The following is a 26,448-nucleotide window of genomic DNA, read 5'->3' as shown; positions in this document are numbered from 1 at the left end:
TAGGATTTAAGATTATATGATGTATTCCAAAGAATAATAAGTGATTTTGTATAAATAACCACTGGTTTGGATTAACTTTAATCCAATGTGGGAACTGCCAATGTTTCCAAGTACCTTTTCCAAATCAAGATTCTTTTTTTTTTTTTTTTAAGATTTTTAATTTATTTGACAGAGAGATCACAAGCAGGCAGAGAGGCAGACAGAGAGAGAGAGGGAAGCAGGCTCCCTGCTGTGCAGAGAGCCCGATGCGGGGCTCGATCCCAGAACCCTGAGATCATGACCCGAGCCGAAGGCAGAGGCCTAACCCACTGACCTACCCAGGCGCCCCTCCAAATCAATATTCTAAGACAAAACAAATGGTCTGGTTCCCGCTTTTGGACAGCTTAAATCCTCTTAAGGAGAGATACACAAAAATTTTCATTATAAGGTGTAACTGCTATGAAACCTAAAGAAATAAGTGGATGGTTTTTCAAGGATGTCTGCAGAAGCACTTGCTGAATAATTATCAATTCATGGTTGAATTCAGACATATCTTAAGTGCCAATATTCATGCTGTACAATATGATACACCACATGGATAAGTGGTCAACCTGATATTACACTGAAGAAATTTTAGGGTCTGACTTGTATTTTTACTCCAAGACATTCGTATTCAGCATGGAGATGGGTCTAAGGTAGGTTAAAATGTCTCCCAAAAAAATTTTGAATTTGCTCAAGTAGTTAAGCAAAAATTAAAAAGAGATCTCAAAATCATGCACTATGAAACATCTAGATAGGTCCACCAAGAGGAATTCTTTGCAAAATATACCTCCCAAAGTAGACAAAAGAGTAGTCCTGTTGGGAATTACACAAAATACAAAATTACATTTTGTATCTTTAAACTTTTAAAACCACATGCCATGTACAATAATTTTAGATATACTGTGTTGGTCAGTGTTAAAATAGCAAACTATTCTTTTTTAATATTAGATAACTGATTCGTCTGTTTTTAAGGTCACCCACAGTTGTGGTGAGAAAACATGTTTGCTTAAAGTCTACCTTATTTCCGAAAGGACTGGAGATAGGTATCTCTTGGAGATCTGTCCTCACTGAGGACAGTTTTTAACCACAGAAATAGGCAATTAGAGTAGAAAAGATTTATGGAAATTTTTATGGAAAGACAGAATAGTACATATGAGTAAAAGATTGAACTGTTATGATACTGACCACAAAGAGTAAAAGGAGAGCAAAAATAGCTCAGTGATGTACAGAAGCTTGAAGAATAAGAGAGACCTCAAAATGCATAGAAAAAGAACAAGAAGAAAATAGCAACGAATAAGGAAGAAGAGTAGTGAACAGACAGCAAAAACAGCATCAGGCACCCAGATGCTAAACAGCCAAGGGGCAGAACAACACAAAGCAGGAAGAATTTTTAAGAGGTTAACAGTTTTGTTGATGATCTCCAAATCTATAAAGTTAAGTTCAGTGAGAAGGGAATCTGCCTAAGTAACTGGAAATTAAAACAGCAAAAATTTTAACCTCAATTATTCTGAAATTAGAACAGATCTTCCCCACTGCAGACTGAATATTTTATACCTTTTCTTGGAGGTCATCACAACTTTTCAATGCTATTTGGCAAACTAATTTCAGGACAAAGCCATGGAAATCATCTAGGCTTGTGTGATGCTTATATTTTCCAAATAAGGCACCTTAAGTCCAGAAGGGTACCCAGAGGTGATACAGCTCGGTTTGTGGCAAAACAAGGAATAGAACCAGGTACTGACTTTCAGTTCTGGACTATTCCCAGTAGGGCATTCTGTTTTTCTTGTACTTAAGTGGAGACAAGATTTGGGAAAGTTGGGAGGAAGACTGTATTTAATAACTGAGATATATTCTAAAGTTGCGAAACTAGTTTCTATGAACTATGCAGAACGCCCAGCCTCAGTATAGTGATACTAAAGTTGGTCTCTTATTTTTAAGCTTAAAAATAACTAAGAACAAATTAACTAGCCACTGGGTTTTTACAATTATTTTCTTTCTATGATTCACTGGATTAATTTAATACATTTCGTTCAAAATATACACGCTAACTTTGCAAGAAAGAGTTTACATATTGCTGCTTAACTTAAAATACACTTTTAAGTAAGCCAAGTATCTAACCCCAACTTTACAGGAGGGAATACTGAATAAAAATGATAAACTACAATTAAAAGTCACAGTCTTGATACCTTCATATTAGATGCCTCAGTTTCCAGTTTTGTAAGATGATTGGAATTATCTTCTAGCTCTTGTCGAAGATTTGAGTTCTCCATCTTCAGTGCCTCAACTTGCTTTAACAACTGATCATATGAAGCTGCAGCCATCCTTGGCTACCCTTGGACCTATAAGGTTAAAAAGGATTTTGAAATTCACTACTAAAAATATCGTGGCTGCTTGTTTACAAAGAAAGGGATAAAGAAACAAAACTCTGGAGACATTTAATAACAATATTGTTCAAGCAGCACTGTCCTTCTAAGAGGATGAAACGCTAGAGTCTTAGCTGAAGACAAGGAGAACTAAAATAGAAGAGACCCTCAGTCATGCTTGACTACATTTGCTTCTTCATGGGTGCATGAGATTTCTGTAAGGCTAGAATTTTTTTCAAGTTTTTAAAGATATTTTAACTGGTCTTATAGGTAAAACTTATGTAACGAAATGTAATCATTGATAAGAAGCTCATATTGGTAACATTACTTATAGATTTTGCTCAACAGTTACACAATTTTAAAGCCAGAATGAATTAATGAGATTGGGTATTACATTCTATCACTTTGTTAGAAAGCTAGTCTTAAATATCATCCATGGTAAAGTAGTTCTGAACTTCCAAGAAGGCCTCATTAAAAATGCAGCCTATAACAAAATGGATACAAAGGAGAGCATTAACTTGAGACTTCAATCTTTTTGATAGGAAGATGATAAGAATTACTAATATAAAGTTCTATTACAGTTATTCAAAAAGATGAATAGGCCATGCTATAGCATATGTGGTCTTGGGACCCACTGTGCTCAGAACTGAGGCCAGAAGAGTCTTAAAGAAAATGGATGAGTTTAGAAGCAGAAATTATCAAAGAGATGTGAGGCAGAGTCTGGCAATTAATTACATCACTGTGAAAGAAGAGGGGAGAAAAGAAAGAGAAGATAGCTAGGTAGTAAGAGGTCCTTAGAATGAATTAGAGAATGCTAGTAGTTAGATTAAGACTAACCAATTTCAGAAGACCCAGATTATCTTTTTAGTTTAATCCCAAACTCAATTTGGAATAAATACTAAAAAGCATTACAAAAGTTTTTTTTATAAATAATACTTAAAGATCTTGACGTAAGAAAACTCTTCTGTAATAAAATCCACTACACAAAATAAGGCAGACAGGTCTAACACTACTGGCTGGTCACAACAGTATAAGAGCTTAGCAACTGGAAGAACTTTTAACAAGGGAAAATCAAAGGACTCGGGTCTAGCTACTTCTCCAATGAGTTAATGATAAATCTGATGCAACCCACTATCATCTGAGGAGGAAAGTGAGTAGAGGTGGGCAATCACTCACAAAAGTCTTTATGATTGAAAACAATGAGAACTAGATTTGTACTTAAACTAAATTAGGTCTCAAATTCAGGGTTGGTCATGGTTTACTTTCTCCCTTCTTTTTAATTCATTTCACCGTTTGTAAAATGGTTATCTGCTACTGCACAAATATAATTTACAGGGATACTGTTAGAACTAAGGAAGAAAAGGCAGGCTGAAAAGTGCTATGTAAATATAAATTATGTTATAAAAATACACATGTAACATATCTTCCTTAGTAAGACCTAATATCAATCTATTGTTATAAGTTTCTGCCCTCTGACCAAGACACAAGAGGTAAAGAAGTAATTCAGCTACTTGAGAAGGACAGAGACATCTCAAAATGAAGGAGAAATTCATAGGTATGATCACTTATCCTTTTTAAGTCATCCCATTAACAAGCAGTTCTGAATATACACAACACATTATAAGGTATGTAACAGAAGTGGGGAATCTGACAGAATTTAATAATGAAAGTCCTGGAAAAAAAATTTTTTTTTTAGATTTTATTTATTTATTTGACAGAGAGAGACACAGCGAGAGAGGGAACACAAGCAAGGGGAATGGGAGAAGGAGAAGCAGGCTTTACGTCGAGCAGGGAACCTGATTTGGGGCTCCATCCCAGGATGACCCGAGCCCAAAGCAGACCCTTAGGCTTGAAGACTAAGCCAACCAGGCGCCCCAAGCCCTGAAATTCTTTACTTCAAGTAAAATTTTAACAGGCAATTTTACACTAAAACAATAAGACAATATATAAGGTAATAACACAGAGAAAGAGGTATATACAGGTATGTTAAGATATGTAGGTTATCACCTTACACAATCACAAATGGGCAAAATGAGCAGAGACGAAGTACTCTTTATTGAGGGGAAAAAACCCAACCCTTCAAACTGACAAAACATATGAACATATGGACATTTTTTCTTTCCCCCTCCAGAATCACAAGCATTAAGTCATTTCTGCTCTAGAAAGCATGGTATTTCATATAATTTAATGAGAAAATGAAGATGTTTCATTAAGTAATACTTCCTTGTATACTTTAAAGATGTTGCAACCACCCTTCCCTAACTCAAAACTGCTTTATGCAAAATTCAAAAAATCATAAATTTACGTTAGCCTTTTGTGCAATCATTAGAATTTCATGCAAGTCACTCAACATTAAAAATATCAAAATTTGGGCGCCTGGGTGGCTCAGTGGGTTAAGCCGCTGCCTTCGGCTCAGGTCATGATCTCAGGGTCCTGGGATCGAGTCCCGCATCGGGCTCTCTGCTCAGCAGGGAGCCTGCTTCCTCCTCTCTCTCTACCTGCCTCTCTGCCTGCTTGTAATCTCTCTCCGTCAAATAAATAAATAAAAATCTTTAAAAAAAAATCAAAATTTAACGCATGAAATGGGGAAAACCTGAATCTTTCACTTCATTAGCACCATGCTCTAACCACCTGAGCTAACTGGCCAATCCTCAATCTTTCACTTTTTAATAAGAGTATGGAAACATCCCAATTTGTTTTCCTGTAGGGTCAAGCTGTCCACTAAAGAGACCCTCACCCCATAAGAGTAGGGCAGGGGAGAAGAAAGCAAAGGGACTCTTATTTAGACCTTTATTCAAATGTTCACTGAAAAGCAAATTTACAAGTATCCTAAAAAATTAATGCAAGTAGGAAAAAAAGTTTTAGGCTGGCAAGAGAATATTGTTAGAATTAAATCTGGAGTAATCATTATTATCAATAATGTAAGAGGTTTGGGATCTTTTTTTTAAATTGGTGGAACTGTTTTTATTGTTTTGTTTTGATGGATTAAAAAATATGTATTTGCTAGCACTTTTAGATGGCAATAAGAGGAAAATATCAACAGAAAGAGAGCAAAAGAATCACAAGACTACTTCGTTCAACTGCATGCAAATAAATCTGAAAACATAAAAGTTTTCTAAAAAATGTAATTTATCAAACCCCAAAGATATAGAAAATCCAAAATTTCCAATAAAAATCTATTAGAAAATTGACATGCTAATAGATCTTCACAGAAAAAAAAAAATGATTATGCCAAAGATGGTGAAAATATGTTCTGCAGAGTCAATGCCCACTCTTGTTGAGAACACTAAATTTAAAAGGACTCTTCTTTGATATGATCCATATCAGCTGGAAATACATGTGGAAACAGTAGATCTTTTCCTAAGGTCAGGGGAAGTCCATTTTTACCACTATTGCTCATTACACTAGTCAGCACAATTAAAGAATGAAATTAGAAAGGAATACTATCGGCAGATGACATAATTATATACCTAGAATATCTGAAAAAATTAATTAAATATTACTATAATAAGATAATTGAGTAATTTAGTGAAGTCCAAAATATACAGAAATCTTTCCTTTATATACAAAGGAGATATCAGATAGAAGATGAAATGGAAGGACAGGTCCTATTTATAATTTTTAGAAGTATAAAACACTTAGGCATAAACTGAACAAAAAGAGTCCAAAACATATATGAGGAAAACTATAAACATATCTTGTTCGTGTACCTAAAGATTTAGTAACATGAAGATGTCATTTCCCCAAGTTAATTTATAAAGTTTTGTTTTGGTTTGGTTTTTTAAGATTTATTTATTTATTTATTTGACAGAGAGAAATCACAAGAGAGGCAGGTAGGTGGGGGGCAGCGGCTGTGGAAAGCAGGCTCCCTGAGGAGCAGATGGCCTGCTGCAGGACTTGATCCCAAGTCTGTGAGATCACAACCCGAGCCAACAGAGGCCCAACCCACTGAGCCACCCAGGCTCCCCAAAGTTGTGTTGGTTTTGTTTTTGTTTTGAAGATTTTATTTACTTATTTTAGATAAAGACTGAAAGAGAGAGAGAGAGAGAGAGAGAGAGAGCATGAGCAGAGGGAGGAGAAGAAGGACAGGAGGAAACAGACTCCCCACTGAGCAGGGAGCTGAACTCTAGGATCACACCCAAGCTGAAGGCAGAGGCTTAACTCCCTGAGCCATTCAAGGGCCCCTTCCTTTAAGTTTTTATTAGGAGTAGTTTCTAAATGCTTTTACAACACCTTTTGATATAACACAGATTTATGCAGTTTTTTCTTTTAATTTGTTGCTGTCAATTATAAGATTTTCTCATTTTGACCCATCCTCCTCCATTCTTGCAATAAACCATAACTTGTTCACGTTTTATGATTTTACTAGTTTGTTCATTTTTCACATCTTACATAAAGTATTTTTCTCTTTATTTCTTGATAATTTATAATTTCAATAGATTTCCTCTTTGGTTTGGGGGTACATGGAAGACCCTTCTTAATTATTAGGTATATAAGATGACTTCTGAGTCATTTTTTTAATTGCTACTAATTTCTTATTTATTAGACTGATTGGCAACTGCTGCCTACAAAACTGCTATTATCTGGAAAATTTTTTTAAGGTTTGTCTTGTAGTCAAGAACATGATTAATTTTCATAAATATCCCAGTGGAATTTAAAAAAAGGAAAAAGTGTAAAAAGTTTTATCATTTAAATCCTCTATACATGTGCTTTTCTGTGTATTTGGTATGTGAAACTCAGAAAGCCTACCATTTATTGCATACTTACATTATGCTATGTAGTATAAGTGTCCCACATATATGCCATATATATATATATATATATATATATCTCATTTTTTCTTTAAAAGTGTGAGGCAGCAGGACGCCTGGGTGGCTCAGTGGGTTAAAGCCTCTGCCTTTGGCTCAGGTCATAATCCCAGGGTCCTGGGATCAAGCCCGGAGTCAGGCTCTCTGCTCAGCCGGGAGCCTGCTTCCCTCTCTCTCTGCCTACCTCTCTGCCTACTTGTGATCTCTGTCTGTCAAATAAATAAAATCTTAAAAAAAAAAAAAAAAAGTGAAGCAGTATCACTTACCATTTTAGAGTTAAGGAAGATGGGATTTCAAAATGCTAAATAACTTTCCTAAGAACACGAATCAAATTGCTAAGCCAGAATTCAAACTCCTACATGTTTCTAATGCTCCTGCTTTTAAAGACCATACAACATAACACTACCATTACGTGGCTTTCATAACCTGTTATACCTGATAAGCTTCTACCTTCCAAACTTAATTTCTATTAGGTCTCAATATAAAGTCCCTCCTCAAGTCCCTTATCACTATTCCGTACAGACTATTTTGTACTTTTGTTCACAATTCATCTTTTTGAATATCCCATCCTTTTCCACTGTGCTTTGCTAATGTATCTCCATCCTTTAAGGCCCAGTTCTGTTGCTTATATAAAACCTTTCTGTCCCCTCCAGCCAATAATGAGCCTTCCTGCTGACTATACAGTAAATACTACAAAACCTGGCTTACCTGTTCTCTAATTATTCCATTTTACTTTAGTGAGTTTTATTTCTCTACCTCTAAGACAAGGTTTATTACTGAATTCTTAGCTTTTGTAATTCCCAAAATGCTTTATTCTGTGACAGCCACAAAAAGACAAATACATAAAAGAATAAACTGAAGCAGTGCTTTATCAGCCACAGGGGCAAAGGAGAGAAAATGAGGGTACAAATTCAAAGAATGTCTAAGATGACTTTCCCATTAAAATAGTAAGATGATGGATTTCTCTCTGTGGCTATACAATTCAAATCAGTAAACATTTGAGAACTTACTATTCACAAGACATCATAGGCATATTATAAAGAGACTCTGTAGCATGAATTGTGTTCCCCAAAAAGATATGTTGAGTCATAGGTAGCTAATATCTCTGAAAAGTTACCTTCTTTGCAAACAGGAGCTTTATACATGTAATTAAGTTAAGATAAGGTCTTACTGGATTAGGGTGGGCCCTAAATCCAATGACTGGTATCCTTAAAGGAAGGCTATGTAAAGAAATGGACACAGAGACCTAGGGAAAACACCATGTGACAATGGAGACAAAGACCGGAGTGTGAGAGCTGCAAGCAAAGGAATGCCAAAGATTGCCAGGAACCACCAAGAGCTCGGGAGAGAGCCAGGGAACAGATTCTCCCTCAGTGTTTCCAGAAGGAACCAACCTTAAGGAAATCTTGGTTTTGGGCTTTTAGCCTCCAGAACTAGATTTCCAAAGCTTTAAGCCACCAGTCTGTGGTACTCTCTCACAAGTGCCTTACAAGACTAGGGGGAAAGATAAGTTGTCACATTCCTTATTCTCAAGTATCTTATTATCTAGCAAAGGACTAATATTCCAGTAGCAAGAGTACATTGGGTCAGTATACAAATATATCAGATGTTTGTGTCCCACCGAACATTCTCTTGGCTTCCTTTAACTCTAGTCATTGGTGCATCAATCAGCTCACTGCAGATGCAAACTAGTGGCACATTAGCTGCACCAAGTATCTTCTGCATTCTGTCCTAACGATACTCCAGTATGGGTCCGCAACATTCATGCATGCACACCTATAAAAGAATGAACATTTGGGGCGCCTGGGTGGCTCAGTGGGTTAAGCCGCTGCCTTCGGCTCGGGTCATGATCTCGGGGCCCTGGGATCGAGTCCCGCATTGGGCTCTCTGCTCAGCAGGGAGCCTGCTTCCTCCTCTCTGCCTGCCTCTCTGCCTACTTGTGATCTCTCTCTGTCAAATAAATAAATAAAATCTTTAAAAAAAAAAAAGAATGAACATTTGATGGGGCAATCCTTGACTAAAAGGAGATGGAAGCTAGTATATCTAAATCTTTCCTATAGTTGGACAATTCTATGTGGTTCCTCAAAAAGTCCTGACAGGGGCGCCTGGGTGGCTCAGTGGTTAAAGACTCTGCCTTCAGCTCAGGTCATGATCCCAGGGTCCTGGGATGGAGCCCCGCATTGGGCTCTCTGCTCAGCAGGGAGCCTGCTTCCTCCCCTCTCTCTCTCTCTGCCTGCCTCTCTGCCTACTTGTGATCTCCGTCTGTCAAATAAATAAATTTTTAAAAATTAAAAAAAAAAAAAAAGCCTGACAGATGAAGCCACAGCTGTCCAAAGTGATAATCAACTTGAGGACATACGCTTATGCTGGCTGTCCCTCTTCACTACTTAATTCCTTCTAGTCCTCTACTCTTGGATCACTTTCCAAAGACAGTATTTCACCCAAAGCCTTGTCTCAAGATTCTGACTTACAGGGTACACAGGCTAAGATAAAAATTACCTATAACTCAAAGGCAAATCTGTATTTAAAAATATCTGAGAGAATGCTGTGGGAGTTATACCTTCCGGAGAAAATTAGAGAAAGCATTAAGAATGTAAAAGCATTTAAGAAGGGACTTGAGGGGCGCCTGGGTGGCTCAGTGGGTTAAAGCCTCTGCCTTCAGCTCAGGTCATGATCCCAGAGTCCTGGGATTGAGCCCCTCATCGGGCTTTCTGCTTGGTGAGGAGCCTGCTTCCCTTCCTCTCTCTCTGCCTGCCTCTCTGCCTAGTTGTGATTTCTGTCTGTCAAATAAATAAATAAAATCTTAAAAAAAAAAAAAAACCAACAAGGGACTTGAAAGATGGCAAAAATGCTAATAAACAGTGAGGATAGTACTTCAGAAAACAGCAAAATCAAGGTTCAGAGTTTGGAAAAATGACATTTGGGGGAATAGATGGCAGTTTAATTTAGCCGAAATTCAGTACAGAGGAATCAGGGAAAATATGGAGGGGTAAGAGCATAAATATGGACTGAAACCATATTGTGGCTAGGTGATTTCATAATGTGAGGAAGAGGAGGTCTGGATAGAGTAGCTAAAGAAATAGTATAATAACAAGCCTAAAAGGTATAAGGCCATGTTGCTTTAAAGTTTCTCACTTTCTATTATAAACGACACATATATACTGACACATATTAAGTGATAATAAAACCAAGAATCTAAAAATAGCTGGTGGAAATATATTTTAATATTCTTCAATGTTCTATTTATTTACGATGTGAGTGACATTATATACTATACTTTAAAAAAATCTGATAAATGAAAATGTGAATTTACCTAAAAAAGTAACATTATTCAGGGTGCCTGGGTGGCTCAGTGGGTTAGGGTCTCTTCCTTCGACTCAGGTCATGATCCTGGAGTCCTGGGATTGAGCCCCGCATCGGGCTCTCTGCTCAGACGGGAGCCTGCTTCCCCCTCTCTCTGTCTGCCTCTCTGCCTACTTGTGGTCTCTGTCAAGTAGATAAATAAAATTTTAAAAAAAAAAAAAGTAACATTATTCACCAAAGTATAACTAACTCAAAAACGAAAACAAAAAAACAAACCAAAACCAAAACTCAAAAACTTCAGCCTAAAAAAAAAAAAAAGAACTGTGTATATATACACCTATAGTAGACAGTAATGACCCCATGAAGATGTCCACATCCTAATCCCTGAAGCCCCTGAATGTGTTACTTTACATGATTAAAGAGACTTCACAGATGTGATTAAGTTAAGGGTCTTAACATGGGGAGATTCTCCTTAATTATATAGCTGGACATAAGGTAATCACAAGGGCTCTTCTAAGGAGATGGAAGGGTCAGAGTCACAGAGCGAATGTAACAACCAGAAGCAAAGGGTCAGAGAGAGATTTAGTATGCTGCTAGCACTGAAGACTGAGGAAGGGACCACAAGCCAGTACAGGTGGCCTCTAGAAGCTAGAAAAAGAAAATAGGTTCTCCCCTATAGCCTCTGGAGGAAGTGTAGTACTACTGCTTGCTTGCTTGCTTGCTTGCTTGCTTTGACAGAGAGAGATCACAAGCAGGCAGAGAGGCAGGCAGAGAGAGAGAGAGAGAGAGAGAGAGAGAAGCAGTCTCCCTGCTGAACAGAGAGCCCGATGTGGGACTCGATCCTAGGACCCCGAGAACATGACCTGAGCCAAAGGCAGCGGCCTAACCCACTGAGCTACCCAGGCGCCCCCAATACTGCTGCTATTTTGATTTCAGGCCACTGAAACCCATTTCAGACTTCTGACCTTTAGAGCAATAGGAAAATAAACTTGTGCTATGGTAAACCAAGTTTGTAGTAATTTGTTATAATAGCAATGGGAAAAAATGCCCTATGATCCAGTGATTCTCTCCTAGGAAAAAATTCCATTGAAACTTCTTATTGATCATGTAGTGATCTTAAAATATAACCACAATTTCTTTGACTCTATTCCTTCAAAAGGTAGAGCTTAATTTATCTCCTTTCTTGTGGGCTGGACTTAATAATGACTCACTTCTAATGAAGAAAATATGGTGTGGCTTTTGAGTCTATGTCATAGATGGCTTCCTTCTTGTTCTTTCTGAGATCAGGGAAGAAGCCAGCGGCCCTGTCATGAAGATATTCAAGCAGCTCCATGGAGAGGCCTATGGCAAAGCACTGAGGCCTCTTGCCAACAGTCAAGGGAAAGAGACTACATGAGTGAGCCATCTTGGAAGCGGATCCTCCAGTTTAGTCAAGCCTTTAGATGACTGGCTGACATGTTGACTTCATCAGAGATTCTGAGCCAGACCACACAACTAAGACATTCTTGAATTTCTGCTCCACAGAAACTTTAACATAATAAATATTTGTTCTTTGAGTCACTAAGACTTCAGGTAATTTGTTATGTGGATTTGTAACTAGCATAGTCTAAAAAAAGTCACATAGAAGGATGTATACCTCATCCTTTGTGGTAAAAAGAGGTTTGGAAAAAATCTAGGAACTTCACTAGAGGAACAGTCACAGATATCACAGAAGAGTTAGTACCAAAAACCAGACAGATATAAAGTAAAATATATGGAGCTTAAAAATAATATTGAGTCATAAATGTTCTAAAATTATGTAAATTAAAAAACTTAGGATGGGGCACCTGGGTGGCTCAGTCAGTTAGGCATCTGTCTCTTGATTTCTGTTCAGGTAATGACTGCAGGTTTGTGGTGCCTGCTTGAGATTCTCTCTCTCCCTCTAACCCCCCCAAAAAGAAAAGCCAAATTTGGATACATTCCCCAAAGAAATGAAAGCAGGGACTTATAGAGATCATCTGTACACCCACATTCACAGCAGCATTATTCACAACAGCCAAAGGTGGAAGTGACCCAAGATTCCATGCAAAGATGAACAGATAAATGAAATGTGGTATACATTTTCAGCATTTATAAGGAAGGGTGTTGTGACACATGCTACAACATGGATGAACCCTGAAGACATGCTAAGTGAAATAAGCCAATCACAGAGGGACAAATACTGTATGATTCCCCTTATATGAAGTTCCTGGGAAGTCAAATTTATAGAAAGTGGAAGAAAAATGGTGGTTGCCAGGGTTGCAGACAGGGGGAAATGAGGAGCTGGTGTTTAATGGCTGCAGTTTCAGCTGGGGAGTATGAAAAAGTTCTGAAGATTGACTGCGGTACATTCACAACAATATGAATGTACTTAATGCCACAGAACTATTACATATTCAAAAAAGGTCAAGATGGTATATTTTACGTGTGTGTATTTTACAATAAAAATCCTCATTAACAGAAAAAATAGGCACACAAAATGATGCTAAAAATTTCACAAGAACTGATGCATACATTTTTTTAAAGATTTTATTTATTTGAGAGAGACACAGAGAGATAGGGAGAGAAAGCATGAGCAGGGGGGAGAGGGAGAAGCAGACTCCTTGCTGAGCAAGGAGCCCAACATGGACCTGGATCCCAGGACTCTGGGATCATGACCTGAGCTGAAGGCAGACACTTAACTGACTGAGCCATCCAGATGTCCCAGAACTGATTCATATTTAAGAACACATTTGAATGAATGACAAAAAAGGGAGTGGGAATATGGTGTGAGAATAAAGGAGATAAGGCTTGCCCTACATGAACTGATGATGTCATGATTTGATTTACAAAAAACAATCTTCAAGAACGTATCTAATACATAATATGAGAGATGCCACTAATACCAAAAAAAGAGCTGGTATAACATTCCTTCTAGAAGTTGACCCTGCAGAAATCAAGAACCACAGATAACTGACTATGAGCACTAGAAGATCCAAAAATCACTTCATCTAATCTTCTCATTTTACATTCCAGACCCTTCAAGATAATTTGCTTTTCAGAATTATCTGTGGTTCTAAGCAGATTTTTACAAAGCACCATGTTTCAGATAGCAAACTACTACATTCTTCTAAATTAGAAGATATTTTATATGATACAAACCTTTAAAGATCCTAGGAATAGCCAAAGCAATCACTGTTTAACTACTAATAACATTTCATTTAATTCTATTATGTTTCTTAGAGGTGAGTTTCCATGTCTTATTTGACTCTCCAAAACATTTTACAGGTCTGGCATTTAATAAGTACTCAAATACACAGTGAATGTACAGCCTCAGGTACTATACCAAAATACCCTATCTCATATTGTGTACTATGTAATGTTTCACTCAGATCATAATACTAAAAAAGAGAGAAAGAGTGAGAGAGAGAAATAAAGGGAAAAAAAAAGGTGAGAGGGAAGGTCAAAATTAAGAAATTAAGGAGAACATTTAATATAAAAAGCCTGGCTAAATTATGTGTAATTAATGACAGCAAAAAAAAAAAAAACAGAGAAAAATGGTTAGACAAAAATCCACAGAGCATCAATAAATAGCTTTCAGTTCATAGGCAAACTTATGAATATTTAACTTCTGAATTCCTTAATAGCTCAATTTCCAAGACCATAAAAGCCAATAGTTCAGTCTTCTACTAGGTATTTCATACCACAAGGGGAAAGGAATCAACTTTTCTTATTTTAGTTATTTCTTAGTTAATTCCAGAAAATACCCCAATCTAGGGTTATTCTATTTAGAAGTGTGCATATAATTAGTAAGATGATCTTTTAAAAAGTATGTTATAAATATCACTATGAAAACTGCTGTCTCTCCAATTGCTTGCTATCAGGTATTTTACAAAGCATTCTTATATCATGGTTAAAAACTCAATACCAAGTAAGATTTATTTTTCATTTAATTAATAATTTGTTGATGACTTATATTGCTTTTCAAATAATTTCTATTATATGCTATTTTGTACATTATGTAATGAGATATATTATGAAATAGTTTTATAGACCTATGTTCTTTACATCCTAATGTGATACATGACCTTGGATAAAGTCACAACATATTAATACTCAACATTTAAAATGAAAATAATGCTACACTTAGCTATTTAGACAATAAAAGAAGATAATCATAAACTCTCAAAGGCTATCCTAACTTGAGGTTCAAAGAACTAAATAGTATTAGCTATTAAAATTCATTTGCAATTTTAATGTGGTACCTTTAATTCTAGCTACAGTTTCTATCAGATTTTAAAAAGAGATCTTAAGGACAATTAACCCTGATATCCATGATCAAGTAATTCTTAAAGCAGAAATAATTGTTTAAATAAAGAATAAAATTATCAGTAGAAACACTATATAGCCTAATTTATTCAAGATCAATTCCTTATTATGTTGAAAAAAATTACTGAAACAAAATTCCAGGTTCTCTAAAGACTTTCCACTATATAAGCACAATTTAAGAGACACTGTCACTGATCCTGAAGGGCTTTACAAAGCCACTGTCATCCTATTCAGGGAGTAGGGAGGTGTGGCAGGCTGGCTACTATAATAAGCATAAATATTAAGTATTTAAAACCATGTTTAATCTGAAAACATATGTTTTTAGACATTTAAGAAAAAGAAAAAATAAGTGCAATGAAAACACTGTATCAAGAGTATATCTTATGAGTATTTACTAAACAGAAACGTATCTAAAAAAAGAAATCTTGGTGCTTTAATCTAAAATATTTGCCTTTAGAGTTTATTCAATAATATCTAAAAGTAACTAAAGAACAATATAAAATTACTTAATATAGATCTGTCGTTATAATTTTTAATTTTTCATAAAGTAATTCACATTATGGTGATTTACTCCTGAATAACCTAATAGATGGCATAAAGCTACACTAACAAAGGAAAAGAGCCACACTGCTTCATACATATTTTATTAACATTTCCTATAGGATTTATGTTAAAGCCAAGAATTTTAACATCTCTTTAGTGATGCAGAATCAGTGTCCCATACATTCCACTGTCAAAACACTTCAGCCTGGTATTCTTCCTACTTTAAAAAATTAAATGTTTTTTTTCCTCCTACTAGGTTGCAGTTATATACCACGGCTTCTTGTAAATGGACTTCTACCACCAGCATTGCTGCAAGGTTTCTTATTCCTCTGCAGTTGTCTTTTCAGCCTCACAGAGGGAGAAGAGCACTGCTGCAGTCATCTACAAAAAGCCACTACCATTTCGACTTGTAACTAACAAAGACGCTGGTAAAATTTTTTTGCCACCCTATTCAGAGACAGTTCATTTAGATGTGTTGCAAAAGCAGGCACTTTTGGTAACCAAAATTTCTCCAATCAACCAAAACCACCTCTCAAGCTCTGCAGTACCTGCCTCCTCCTCTTCCTCTTCTCCCAAGAAGCCCTGTCCACTAGGTTCACGTAAGACATCAGCAGCAGCTTTGTATTCTCTCTTGGCTACCAATGCATATGTCCTTGTGGCCAGGGAGGAAAAAAAGCCTTTCAATGGGCTACAGCTTTTGCTCCTCGCCATGAATATGCTCCATTCTTTGTTGTCCTCTACCCGTTTCCTTAGATACTGTTATTGCACTCCGTCAACAGGCATTATAAAAACAAAACCTCCTTCTAGCTTCAAAAACAGCTCTTTCTCACCAGACTCCCCTTAACACTCCTACCCCTCCCCCCTTCTTCCTCTTCTGTCAAAAACCCTGGATCAGAAGCACAGGAAATCCATCTCCTGTGCTGCATTAGGCGGGGAGGGGGGAGACGCCCCTGCCTCCTGGCTTGACTTGTGGCAACAGACCCTGTGCCAAGGAAAGGCCACCGGTTTCAGACAGCGCAAGAGAAAATCGCCTCCCACCCCCCACCACCCCCGCCTCCCCGCAGCAAGCCGGGCCATCGTGGCTCCAGCACCTACCCCATTTCCGAGCCCAGCAGCACCTCCATTCCGTCTCCAGTGACACCCAGGCGGGCTGCGCCAATACAGCCACATGTCAGTCACGTGTGCCTGCGTCCAGCCAATTGGCGGGTCCCCGACGGGAATGGGGAGCGCCCTGGTCCGCATCCAGCGGATTACACAGCTGCTTCACGCTCGGCTTCCCGACCCGCACTCCGCAATAGAGCACCAAGCCCCGCCCCACCGCACAGCAGTCGAACCCCAGCCCGCATCTACTGCTGATGGGTGGGCCCTCACTGCCCGGGTCCCCAGGCAACCCACCAAAGCCAAGGAAGCTGACTAGTATAATAGGGTGGGGTGGGGGAGGTCTACGGGGCAGAAAGCTTAGCATGAGATGCTGGAGGTCGGTGGGTGACTAATAAATTATACCTCATTTGTAGAGATTAACATGTTTGCAGCACAGAGAGAAAAAAATTCTATTAAATGCATTACAACAAATAAATTTACATTACAAGTCACTGATTTGTTGGGTAAATCACTTGAACTATGTTTGAAAAATACAGTCACCACAAAAGCATACAGTGGCTAAGATCAGAATCATAGAGTCACACAGTTTGCTCCTGCCACTTAGTAGTTGTGTGGATTTCAGTCACTTAAAGGCTCAGTGCTTCAATTCCCTCTACAAAACAGGAGATATATGGAATAAAGGAGTTAATATAAATGATGCAGTATTTAGAGCAGTCCCTGACACAGTTAAGTGTTGTCAGCTACTACCAACTTGAAACTTCTTAGTGCAAATTCTACATTTCATTTAAATCAAACCAAGTGAAGCTTAAATTACTAATATTTGTAAGGTGGAAGGGCAAATTCAAACTGCCAAAAATTTAAAGTAGATTTCAATTTTGGTTTAAATGGGGGAAGACCAGTGTGTCCATGATCTATTTCAAATTTATTTATTTATTTATTTTTAATTTGACAGAGATCACAAGTAGATGGAGAGGCAGGCAGAGAGAGAGAGATAAAGGGAAGCAGGCTCCCTGCTGAGCAGAGAGCCCGATGCGGGACTCGATCCCAGGACCCTGAGATCATGACCTGAGCTGAAGGCAGTGGCTTAACCCACTGAGCCACCCAGGCACCCTCTATTTCAAATTTAAAAGGATATTTAACTTCAGGGTTTTAAAGGAGATGTTATTTATGATAACCTTTTCTCATTTTTTAAAATTAATAGCATGAAAAGAAGCACGCCATTAAACAGCCTATTTGGAGTAATTCCATTTTATTAAAAAATGTATGAATTAGTAATAGACATAGCAAAATGCTCATAGATGTGTGCATAACCAGTGCTCAGTGGTCATCCATGGAAATTGGGATTTTCGAGTTTTCTCTTTTTCCTTTGTGCTTTTCAATGGTTTTTCTTTGTGTCTATCTTATAATGCCTGATTGTATATCTTGATACCTTGCTATCGTATATATAGCAATTAACTTCCAAGTATTTGTTGAACACATGAGCAAACACTGACCACATATTACTAGTAATTAGAAAAAATTATATATTAAAAGTTCAAATATATTTAGAAATAATTTCCCTCATATTTGAAAGAAAGGAAATGTGAATCAGTTTGACTCTATCTCAAATAGCCCTTTCGTCAGGATGACTTAGTTTTACAAAAGGCTTTCAAGAGTCTCTTACTGAAAGTGCATGATTCACTGAACAAGACTTAATTATTTATATAGTCACTGACCATTTGTGACAAATTCAGAATAGATAATTCCTCAGACGGCCTAAACTTCTGGAAAGTAAAAGTACCCTTCAAAACAAAGAATATACTTTAGTAGCTCCTAAAAATAACTTCTTAGTATCCTAAGAAACAATTCTTGACTCAGACTATGATTCAAGTTGTTATTTAGTAAACCAGTTTGTAGCTAAAATATGTCTAAATTTTTACTGTTACGTATTGCTCAAGTCAATCAGTGATTCAAATGACAAAACTTTAAAGAAAACTCTGACCATTACATGTCTATTAATCATGATAATTCAAATCTAAAAGCAAGCCAATCTAAAAACTTCACATTTACACTATTGCCAACTGAATTATTCAGTAAGCTTTTTTCTCTTTAAGTATTCCACAAAAGTTTGATTTGAATTTTATTTTTTTAAGATTTTATTTATTTATTTGTAAGAGAGAGAAAGAAAGCAAGCACAAGCAGGAGGAGTGGCAGACAGAGGGAGAAGCAAACTCCCCAATGAGCAGATGAGCAAGGAGCCAGATGTGGGACTCAATCCCAGGATCCTGGGATTATGACCTGAGTGGAAGACAGATGCTTAAAGTCTGTGACAGCCAGATGCCCCGGATTTGAATTTTATTTTTAAAATGTATATAGCCATTTTAAAAACAATCAGTTAAAAGCATATACAATCAAAAGGTACTGGGCCAAGTCTGAACACAATGAAGATCATTAAAACATTAATTGGTGTTCCAAGTTTGTTTGTATGTATCTCAGAATACAGCTCCTGCCATTCCTATTTAAATAAACATGTTAGCATTAAGACTACATATATATGTATGCACTAAAAATATTTACTGATTAAAGTGAAATTCTACAGAAATAAATGTATGTTAAGGCTATTGCAAGAAGGCACTGATAAACATGCCTTTGATTTCAAATATCTATTCATTTATGATCAGATGTGACTGTTTTTGTAAATGTCATAAATATGAACACATGGGTTCATCTTTAAATAAAGAACATCTTCTGCAGCTTAAAAAAATTTATGACTAAATAAATGAATAGGATTCTTAATGTCTTAAATCTTGCACTCCATTTTAACACAGACACGTTTGGCCTAATTTTAAGACCTGTGATTTCAGGGGCACCTGGGTGGCGCAGGGGGTTAAAGCTTCTGCCTTCGGCTCAAGTCATGATCGCAGGGTCCTGGGATAGAGCCCGGCACTGGCCTCTCTGATCAGCAGGGAGCCTGCTTCCCCCCTCTCTCTGCCTGCCTCTCTGCCTACTTGTGATCTCTGTTAAATAAATCTTTAAAAAAAAAAAAAAAAAAAAAGAAGGCTTGTGATTTCAAAAACTGACAAGAATAATATAGACAACATTATTAACTAGTATAAAGGAGTTAAAATTTGTGCTCCTTCCTGTTATCTTAATCCACTCTTGTGCTTTATCAATATTTAACTCTTTCTCTTTACTGGAGACCTCAGGTATACTGAAATAGAACACATTTATGCCTATGCAGATAGCAACACTTTTTTTTTTTTCCTTTAAAACTAGTAACTATGGGGTGCCTGGGTGGCTCAGTGGGTCAAGCCGCTGCCTTCGGCTCAGGTCATGATCTCAGGGTCCTGGGATCGAGTCCCGCATCGGGCTCTCTGCTCAGCAGGGAGCCTGCTTCCTCCTCTCTCTCTCTCTGCCTGCCTCTCTGCCTACTTGTGATGTCTCTCTGTCAAAAAAAAAAAAAAAAATCTTAACAAAACAAAACAAAACAAAAACTAGTAACTATGTATCAAAAAAGCACACAATAGTGTAAATCTAAGTTCTCCAGGTGCTAAGTAATCAGATAAAGCTCAGATTCATTTAGAAATCTCAGGTCTTTAGATTTATACTGGTTTATAGTAAAATGAAAAAGCATAAGAGAATAAAATGAGAGTGCCTGGGTGGCTCTGTGGGTTAGGCCTCTGCTTCGGCTCAGGTCATGATCCCAGAGTCCTGGGATCCAGGCCTGCATCCACTCTCTGTTCAGCAGGGAGCCTGCTTCCCAGGCTCTCTCTGCCTGCCTCTCTGTTTACTTGTGATCTCTCTCTGTCAAATAAATAAATAAAATCTTAAAAAAAAAAAAAAAAAGAAGAAGAAGAGAATAAAATGAGATTTCAAAGGCCTAATAGGTTATGAGGACCAGTTCTCCCATATTTTCTATATTTTTCACAGAATGTGGGAAGGAGCTGAACTGTTACAATGGCAATGGAATTTTTAGTGATGTATAAACTAAGCAGGAGATAAGAGTAAATCTTTTACTTATCTGTATATACTGTCACCTCAAGAGAAAAATTTCTCAAAATAAATTTTCCTAGCACCAATATTTAAAGCTTAAGTAGTTTTTTTCCCTCTAATCTTTCTCCTTTCTTATCTGCAAATACCAAAATATTTTTTTACACCTCAAGAACATTTCATGGCTTTCCACTGCTAACAGTGGCATTGAAACAACTTGGAGTTTAATCATGGAGTGCCCTGAATGGCACATTAATTAATTAGTCTTCCTATACTTCCTACACTAAAAGGTTTCCTATCTGTATTGTTTCTTATGGCTGCCATAACAAATTACCACAAAGTCCATGGCTTATAACAACCAAATGTGTTATCTCACACTTTTTGCAGTTCAGAAGTCCAAAATGGGTCTCACTCTAAACTAAAATCAAGGTATCTACAGGGCTGTCCTCCTTGCTGGAGGCCTGCGGCAGAATCTGTTTTCTTGCCCTTTCCAGCTTTCAGAGACCAAATACATTCCTTGGTTGAGGGCCTCCTTCCTCCATCTTCAAAGCCAGCAACAGTGGATCAAGTCCTCAAGTCCTCAATTTGTAGCACTCTGATCTTGCTGCTGTCATTTCTTTCTTTGGCTCTTATTCTACTTCTCTCTTACATTTTTAAAGACTCACTTCAAGGACTCTTACACTGGTCCACCTCAACAATCCAGGACAATCTCCCTATTTTCTGGTTACCTCTTTAGTGACTTTATTCCATCTGCAAACTTAATTCCCCTTTGTTATAAAATCTAACATATTTACAAATTCTGGGGATTGAGAGGTGGACATCTTTGGGGATCCATTATTCTGTCTACCACACCACAGCTTAATCTTTAACTATTTCAGAACTTGCATCCTAATAATAGTCCAATCAAACTAAGTACTGTCACCTTAAAGGTAGGACTTTTGCCTTTATTCTAATCTGATACAGTAGAAGGTTCCAGTATATAGAGATTAAAGATTAAGTCTCAAAGTTCTGAATCTTTCATTTTGTAGCTCTACGACTTTGGATAAGTCATTTAACTATTCTAAAGTTTGGCTACTTTTTCATCTGTAAAATGAAGAATAACTGTTTGGCTTATTATATAGAGCTATTTAAGGATCAAATGTGTAATTCTGAACAAATTTTATAAACTATAAAATACTTCAAAGTAAAGGATTATTATTGTTCTATGGTCCAAATCAAAGTTCAGCTTAAATATATATTTCCATGAAGTAATCTACCACCCCATCTAGAATCAGCTCACCTCCTCTTCCTCCATTGATACCATCTCTTTTGTGGCACACATTTTGTACCTTTGTGTGCACATCTCCTTTCCCATTCCTGAATATAACAATCTTGAGAGAAGAGTAACACTGGATTTTATCTTGTATGTCTCATGGTGTATACCACAATATTTTGTGCATTATAAGTATTCACTAAATATGAGTATAAGGAATGATTTAAAATTAATCTCCAAAAGGCATCAGTACAGTCATTCTCATGGAATAAAAGCAGAGCAAATGCTGAATAATGAATACTTTTGCAAAATATAACTTTCTACAGAGGAAACAGAATACTTTAAATAAAAAATCCTGAGCGCTGTTGGTGGAAAAAATGTGATATAGCCCTGGGACTAAGTTTCTAAGGTTAGGTGACTGCACAGTAGAATCACTTTAGGAGCTGGAAGAATTTAAAACACCATTAAGTCAGAATCTCTAAAAAATGAGGTCCAGGCATTAGTATGTGCCACCAAGACTGAGAAATAGCAAGCACTACTTTAGCTTTTGCTGCCAAAGTTCCTACTGCATGATGGGAGGGAGGCCATTTTTGAAATGCCTTTTAATTTAGAGTGCTATACAGCATTGCTTTCAGGAGACATCTGCTTACAGGAGAAAAAGTTTTTCTTTTTTAAAAGGTGAAATTTAAATTAAAATAATACTGTGGGTCAGTGAGGATACATGAAAATAGGCAGTAGTTTCAAAGGTCCTTAAAATGTTTAAAATGCTTATACTAAAGTCCAGTTAAAACAAATTATCCTACATATAATTACATGCATGCACAAAAAGTTATATTCCAAGATATTTAGTATTGTTTACACTACTGAAATGTTAGAAACAATCTCAATAATTGATAACGACAACTAGGTTAGTTACACTTATGGTATACTTAAAGAGGATTAAAATTATGTCAGATATACAATTGCATTAAAAAGCATAAAATACTTCACAATAAATTTGACTGAACAGATGAAAGATCTGTACACCGAGAACTATAAGACACTGATGAAAGAAATTAAAGAACACAAATATAAAGACATTCCATGATTATAGACTGGAAGGATATTGTTAAAATGTCTATCAACCCAAAGCAATCTATAGATTTATTGAAATCCCCAAAATTCCAACAGCATTTTACACAGAAATAGAATAAACAATGCTAATATATTTGTATGAATCCACAAAAGACCCTGAATAGCCAAAGTGATCTTGAAAAAGAACAAAGCTGGAGGCACCACACTTCCTGATTTCAAACAACATTATAAAGCTATAGTAATCAAAACAGTATGGTATTGGCATAAAAACAGACACATGCTGTCAGTACAGTATGCAATTCTTGATCTTGCTATAGTGAGTTTGAGCCCCACAATGGGTACAGAGATTACTTTTTAAAACAATTAAAATAAAAACTTAAAAGATGGGGCACTTGGGTGGCTCAGTGGGTTAGAACCTGTGCCTTCAGCTCAGGTCATGATCTCAGGGTCCTGAGATCTGGCCCTGCATCGGGCTCTCTGCTCGACCGGGAACCTGCTTCCTCCTCTCTCTCTGCCTGCCTCTCTGCCTACTTGTGAACTCTGTCAAATAAATAAATAAAATCTTAAACAACAACAACAACAAAAAAAAAAAAAACACCTTAAAAGATGATCCTAAGTAGGCCCAATGTAATCAAATAGGTCCACAAAATCCTCAAAGCAGTTAATGACTTCCCAATGAAATTCAAATAAATTTCAAATTCCTTACCTTGGTTTATAAAATCATGTAACTTAGCTCCTGCTTCCATTCCCACTCTTCTCCCCTACATCATCCTCTTGTTCTGTCTTATGCTTTTGTGTGGCCTTTCTTTCAACCTCAAGAACTCTATTCCCAAATCTTCAAATGACTGCTCCATCGTATCATTCAGATCTTAGCATAAGTGTCCTATCTTCAAAGAGACCTTCCATGATTACCTTATCAACAGTGGTACTGAACTGAAATTTTCCACCACAGCATGTTGTTTTGTCCTCAAATCATTTAAGATCTGAAAGGTTCTATCCATGTATCTATGTATTTATTTTTCCGTCTTCCTCATTGCTTGCCAAACTGGAATATAAATTCCATGAGCACAGGAACCTAAGATTCTTGTGCACTGCTGTTTCCTTCACACCTAGAACAGTATTTGGTGCACAGTACACATTCAATACATACTGCTGAGTGTATTAATGTAGATGATACGAAGATGAGTGGGACATCAATTTAGAATCAAGTAGGGGACCTAAAACATTTATAACAAAAGTGTTTTGTTGTTTTTTTTTTAAAGATTTTATTTATTTATTTGACAGAGAGATCATAAGTACATAGAGAGGCAGGCAGAGAAAGACGGAGGGAGAGGGGGGAAGCAGGCTCCCTGCCAAGCAGAGAGCCCAATTTGGGGCTCAATCCCAGGATCCTGAGATCATAACCTGAGCTGAAGGCAGAGGCTTAACCCACTGAGCCACACAGGCGCCCCTATAACAAAAGTTTTAATACAAGGCAAAGTGTATCAAAGGATGAGAGATTAGATGATTTCTGGCTAGGTGATCAAGAAAGATTTCAAACAGAAAATAGCAACAGAACTAGCTTTGAAAGGTGTTTAGGAATTCTTCAGGGCAAAGATTCTTATTTTGTCTATTAGGTTAAAAAATTTAGACTTTACTTTATGGGCAATTAAATTACGATACACGATGAGAGGTGAGAGCCACAAAAATTAATAAGATTAGTTTTTAGCTCTTACTCAAGAGGATAATCAGAAATTATATATATCTATATAGATCTCTATCTGTATATATATATCTATATCTACTAACTTATAGTTCAATTTAATGACCAAAGATTTTTTTCAATCGGAAAATATAATGGCAGGGGAAAACATTCAATTTTATAGTCTACAAGATATTTAATTTTGCTTTTTTGGTATTATTTTAGCAATTTTGACAACACTGTTATTTATTAATTTTATGTTGTTAACAGAACAACAAAAAACCACAATGTCATCTTTAGCAACCATTTTATCCAACTAATATAATACTGAAATATGTGCTTATAAGTGGGGGATATTATGTTTTCTAAATTCTTTTTAAGATTTATTTATTGGGGCACCTGGGTGGCTCAGCGGGTTAAAGCCTCTGCTTTCGGCTCAGGTCATGATCCCAGGTTCCTGGGATCGAGCCCCGCATCGGGCTCTCTGCTGAGCAGAGAGCCTGCTTCCCTTCCTCTCTCTCTGCCTGCCTCTCTACCTAATTGTGATCTCTGCCTGTCAAATAAATAAAAATTTAACAACAACAAAAAAAAGATTTATTTATCTATTATTTTAGAGAGAGAGAGAGACAAGCATGTGTGGGGCTGGGGTTGGGGGTAGGACAGAGAGGTCGAGAGAGAATCCCAAGCAGACTCCTCACCCAACATAGCCCAACACGGAGCTCGATCCCACAACCCCGAGATCACTAGCTGAGCTGTAACCCAAGGGTCGGATGCTCAACCGACTGAGACACCCAGGCACCCCATTTTCTAAATTCTTAACATGACCTAATCCAGGTAAAGTTCCAGGTTTAGGGCAACCAATGTTTTAAACTATCACCTTGGGAAAAAAAATTTCTGATCAATTTTTTAAGACTAATTGTTTAAAATAAGACTTCATGTTTTATCTTTTTTTCCCCTTAAAAAAGTATGTCTTATTTAATGTTGTTAATTTGGATCTTTACCAAAAACCAAAAATAACTGTAAGATTGCTTCCCAATATACAACTTAAAATACAAACTTATAAACTCTATTCAGAAAGGTAACATTTTAACACTAACACCTCAGGGGCTTTAGTTACCAAAACAGCACCAAATGTTTATGGTTATCACGGTGAATTCAAGAAAAAGAAGCACAGAGAATGAGTTTTTTAAAATAGTCCTTTTCATGAGGTGCCTGCAGGCTCAATCAGTGAAGCATGTGACTTTTGATCTGTGTCATGAGTTCAAGCTCCATGTTGGATGCAGAGATTACTTTAAAAAAAAAAAAAAATCTTTAGGGTGCCTGTGTGGCTCAATCAGTTAAGCATCAGACTCCTGATTTTGGCTCAGTCATGCATGATCTCAAGGTTGTGAGATTAGCCCTCCAGCAGGCCTTTGTACTCAGTGGGGAGTCTGCTTGAGTTTCTCTCCCTTTGCCTCTCTCCCTGCTCATGTGTTCTCTCTGAAATAAACAAAATCTTAACTATATATATATCTCAGGGCACCTAGGTGGTTCAGTCAGTTAAGTGTCTGCCTTTGGCTCAGGTCATGCAGGGTCCCAGGATACATCGCCACATCTGGCTCTCCGCTCAGCGGCAAGTCTGATTCTGCCTCTCCGCTCAGCGGCAAGTCTGATTCTGCCTCTCCTGTGATCTCTTGCTCTCTTTCAAATGAATAAATAAAAATCTTTAAAATAAATAAATAAAATAGACTTTCTCCAAGGGAAACAATTAAAAATTAATATCACTTTAACATTTAAATTATCATAAAATACCTAGATTAGTTGATGGATCATTTACCAATTTGTAATATACACCGTGGACCTTGAAATACATCAGAATCAATAAGGAAAAACCCAATTTTATTGATGTTAAAAACAAAATTTGCTGCACATAAAAGAATAAATTACAGCCTAATAATGGCACTTACTTCATTTATTACAACCTTAAACCAAATACTTGAGTCAAGATTTTTATTCTCATACCAATAT

At 37.0% G+C, this 26,448-nt stretch overlaps 1 protein-coding gene across 10 annotated transcripts in view; it reads right to left on the bottom strand.

Moving 5' to 3' along the window:
- Positions 1-26,448, bottom strand: part of APC (APC regulator of WNT signaling pathway) — a 133,869-nt gene that overhangs the window by 81,943 nt on the left and 25,478 nt on the right. For 4 of the 10 annotated variants that reach the window (XM_082723693.1, XM_082723696.1, XM_082723698.1 and 1 more), the window contains exon 2: positions 2,208-2,360. The exons of 4 other annotated variants lie outside the window; for them this stretch is intronic. In XM_082723693.1, the coding sequence (XP_082579819.1) occupies positions 2,208-2,342 (135 nt within the window). In that variant the 5' untranslated portion in view covers positions 2,343-2,360. Of the gene's footprint in view, positions 1-2,207; positions 2,361-16,459; positions 16,564-26,448 lie in introns of those variants that run through there. 2 more of the 10 variants (XM_082723694.1, XM_082723692.1) reach the window with 2 other exon arrangements.

This window comes from Mustela nivalis, assembly GCF_964662115.1.
Source record: "Mustela nivalis genome assembly, chromosome: 3".
NCBI classification, from domain to species: Eukaryota; Metazoa; Chordata; class Mammalia; order Carnivora; family Mustelidae; genus Mustela; species Mustela nivalis.
This window is presented reverse-complemented; position numbering and strand designations above follow the sequence as displayed.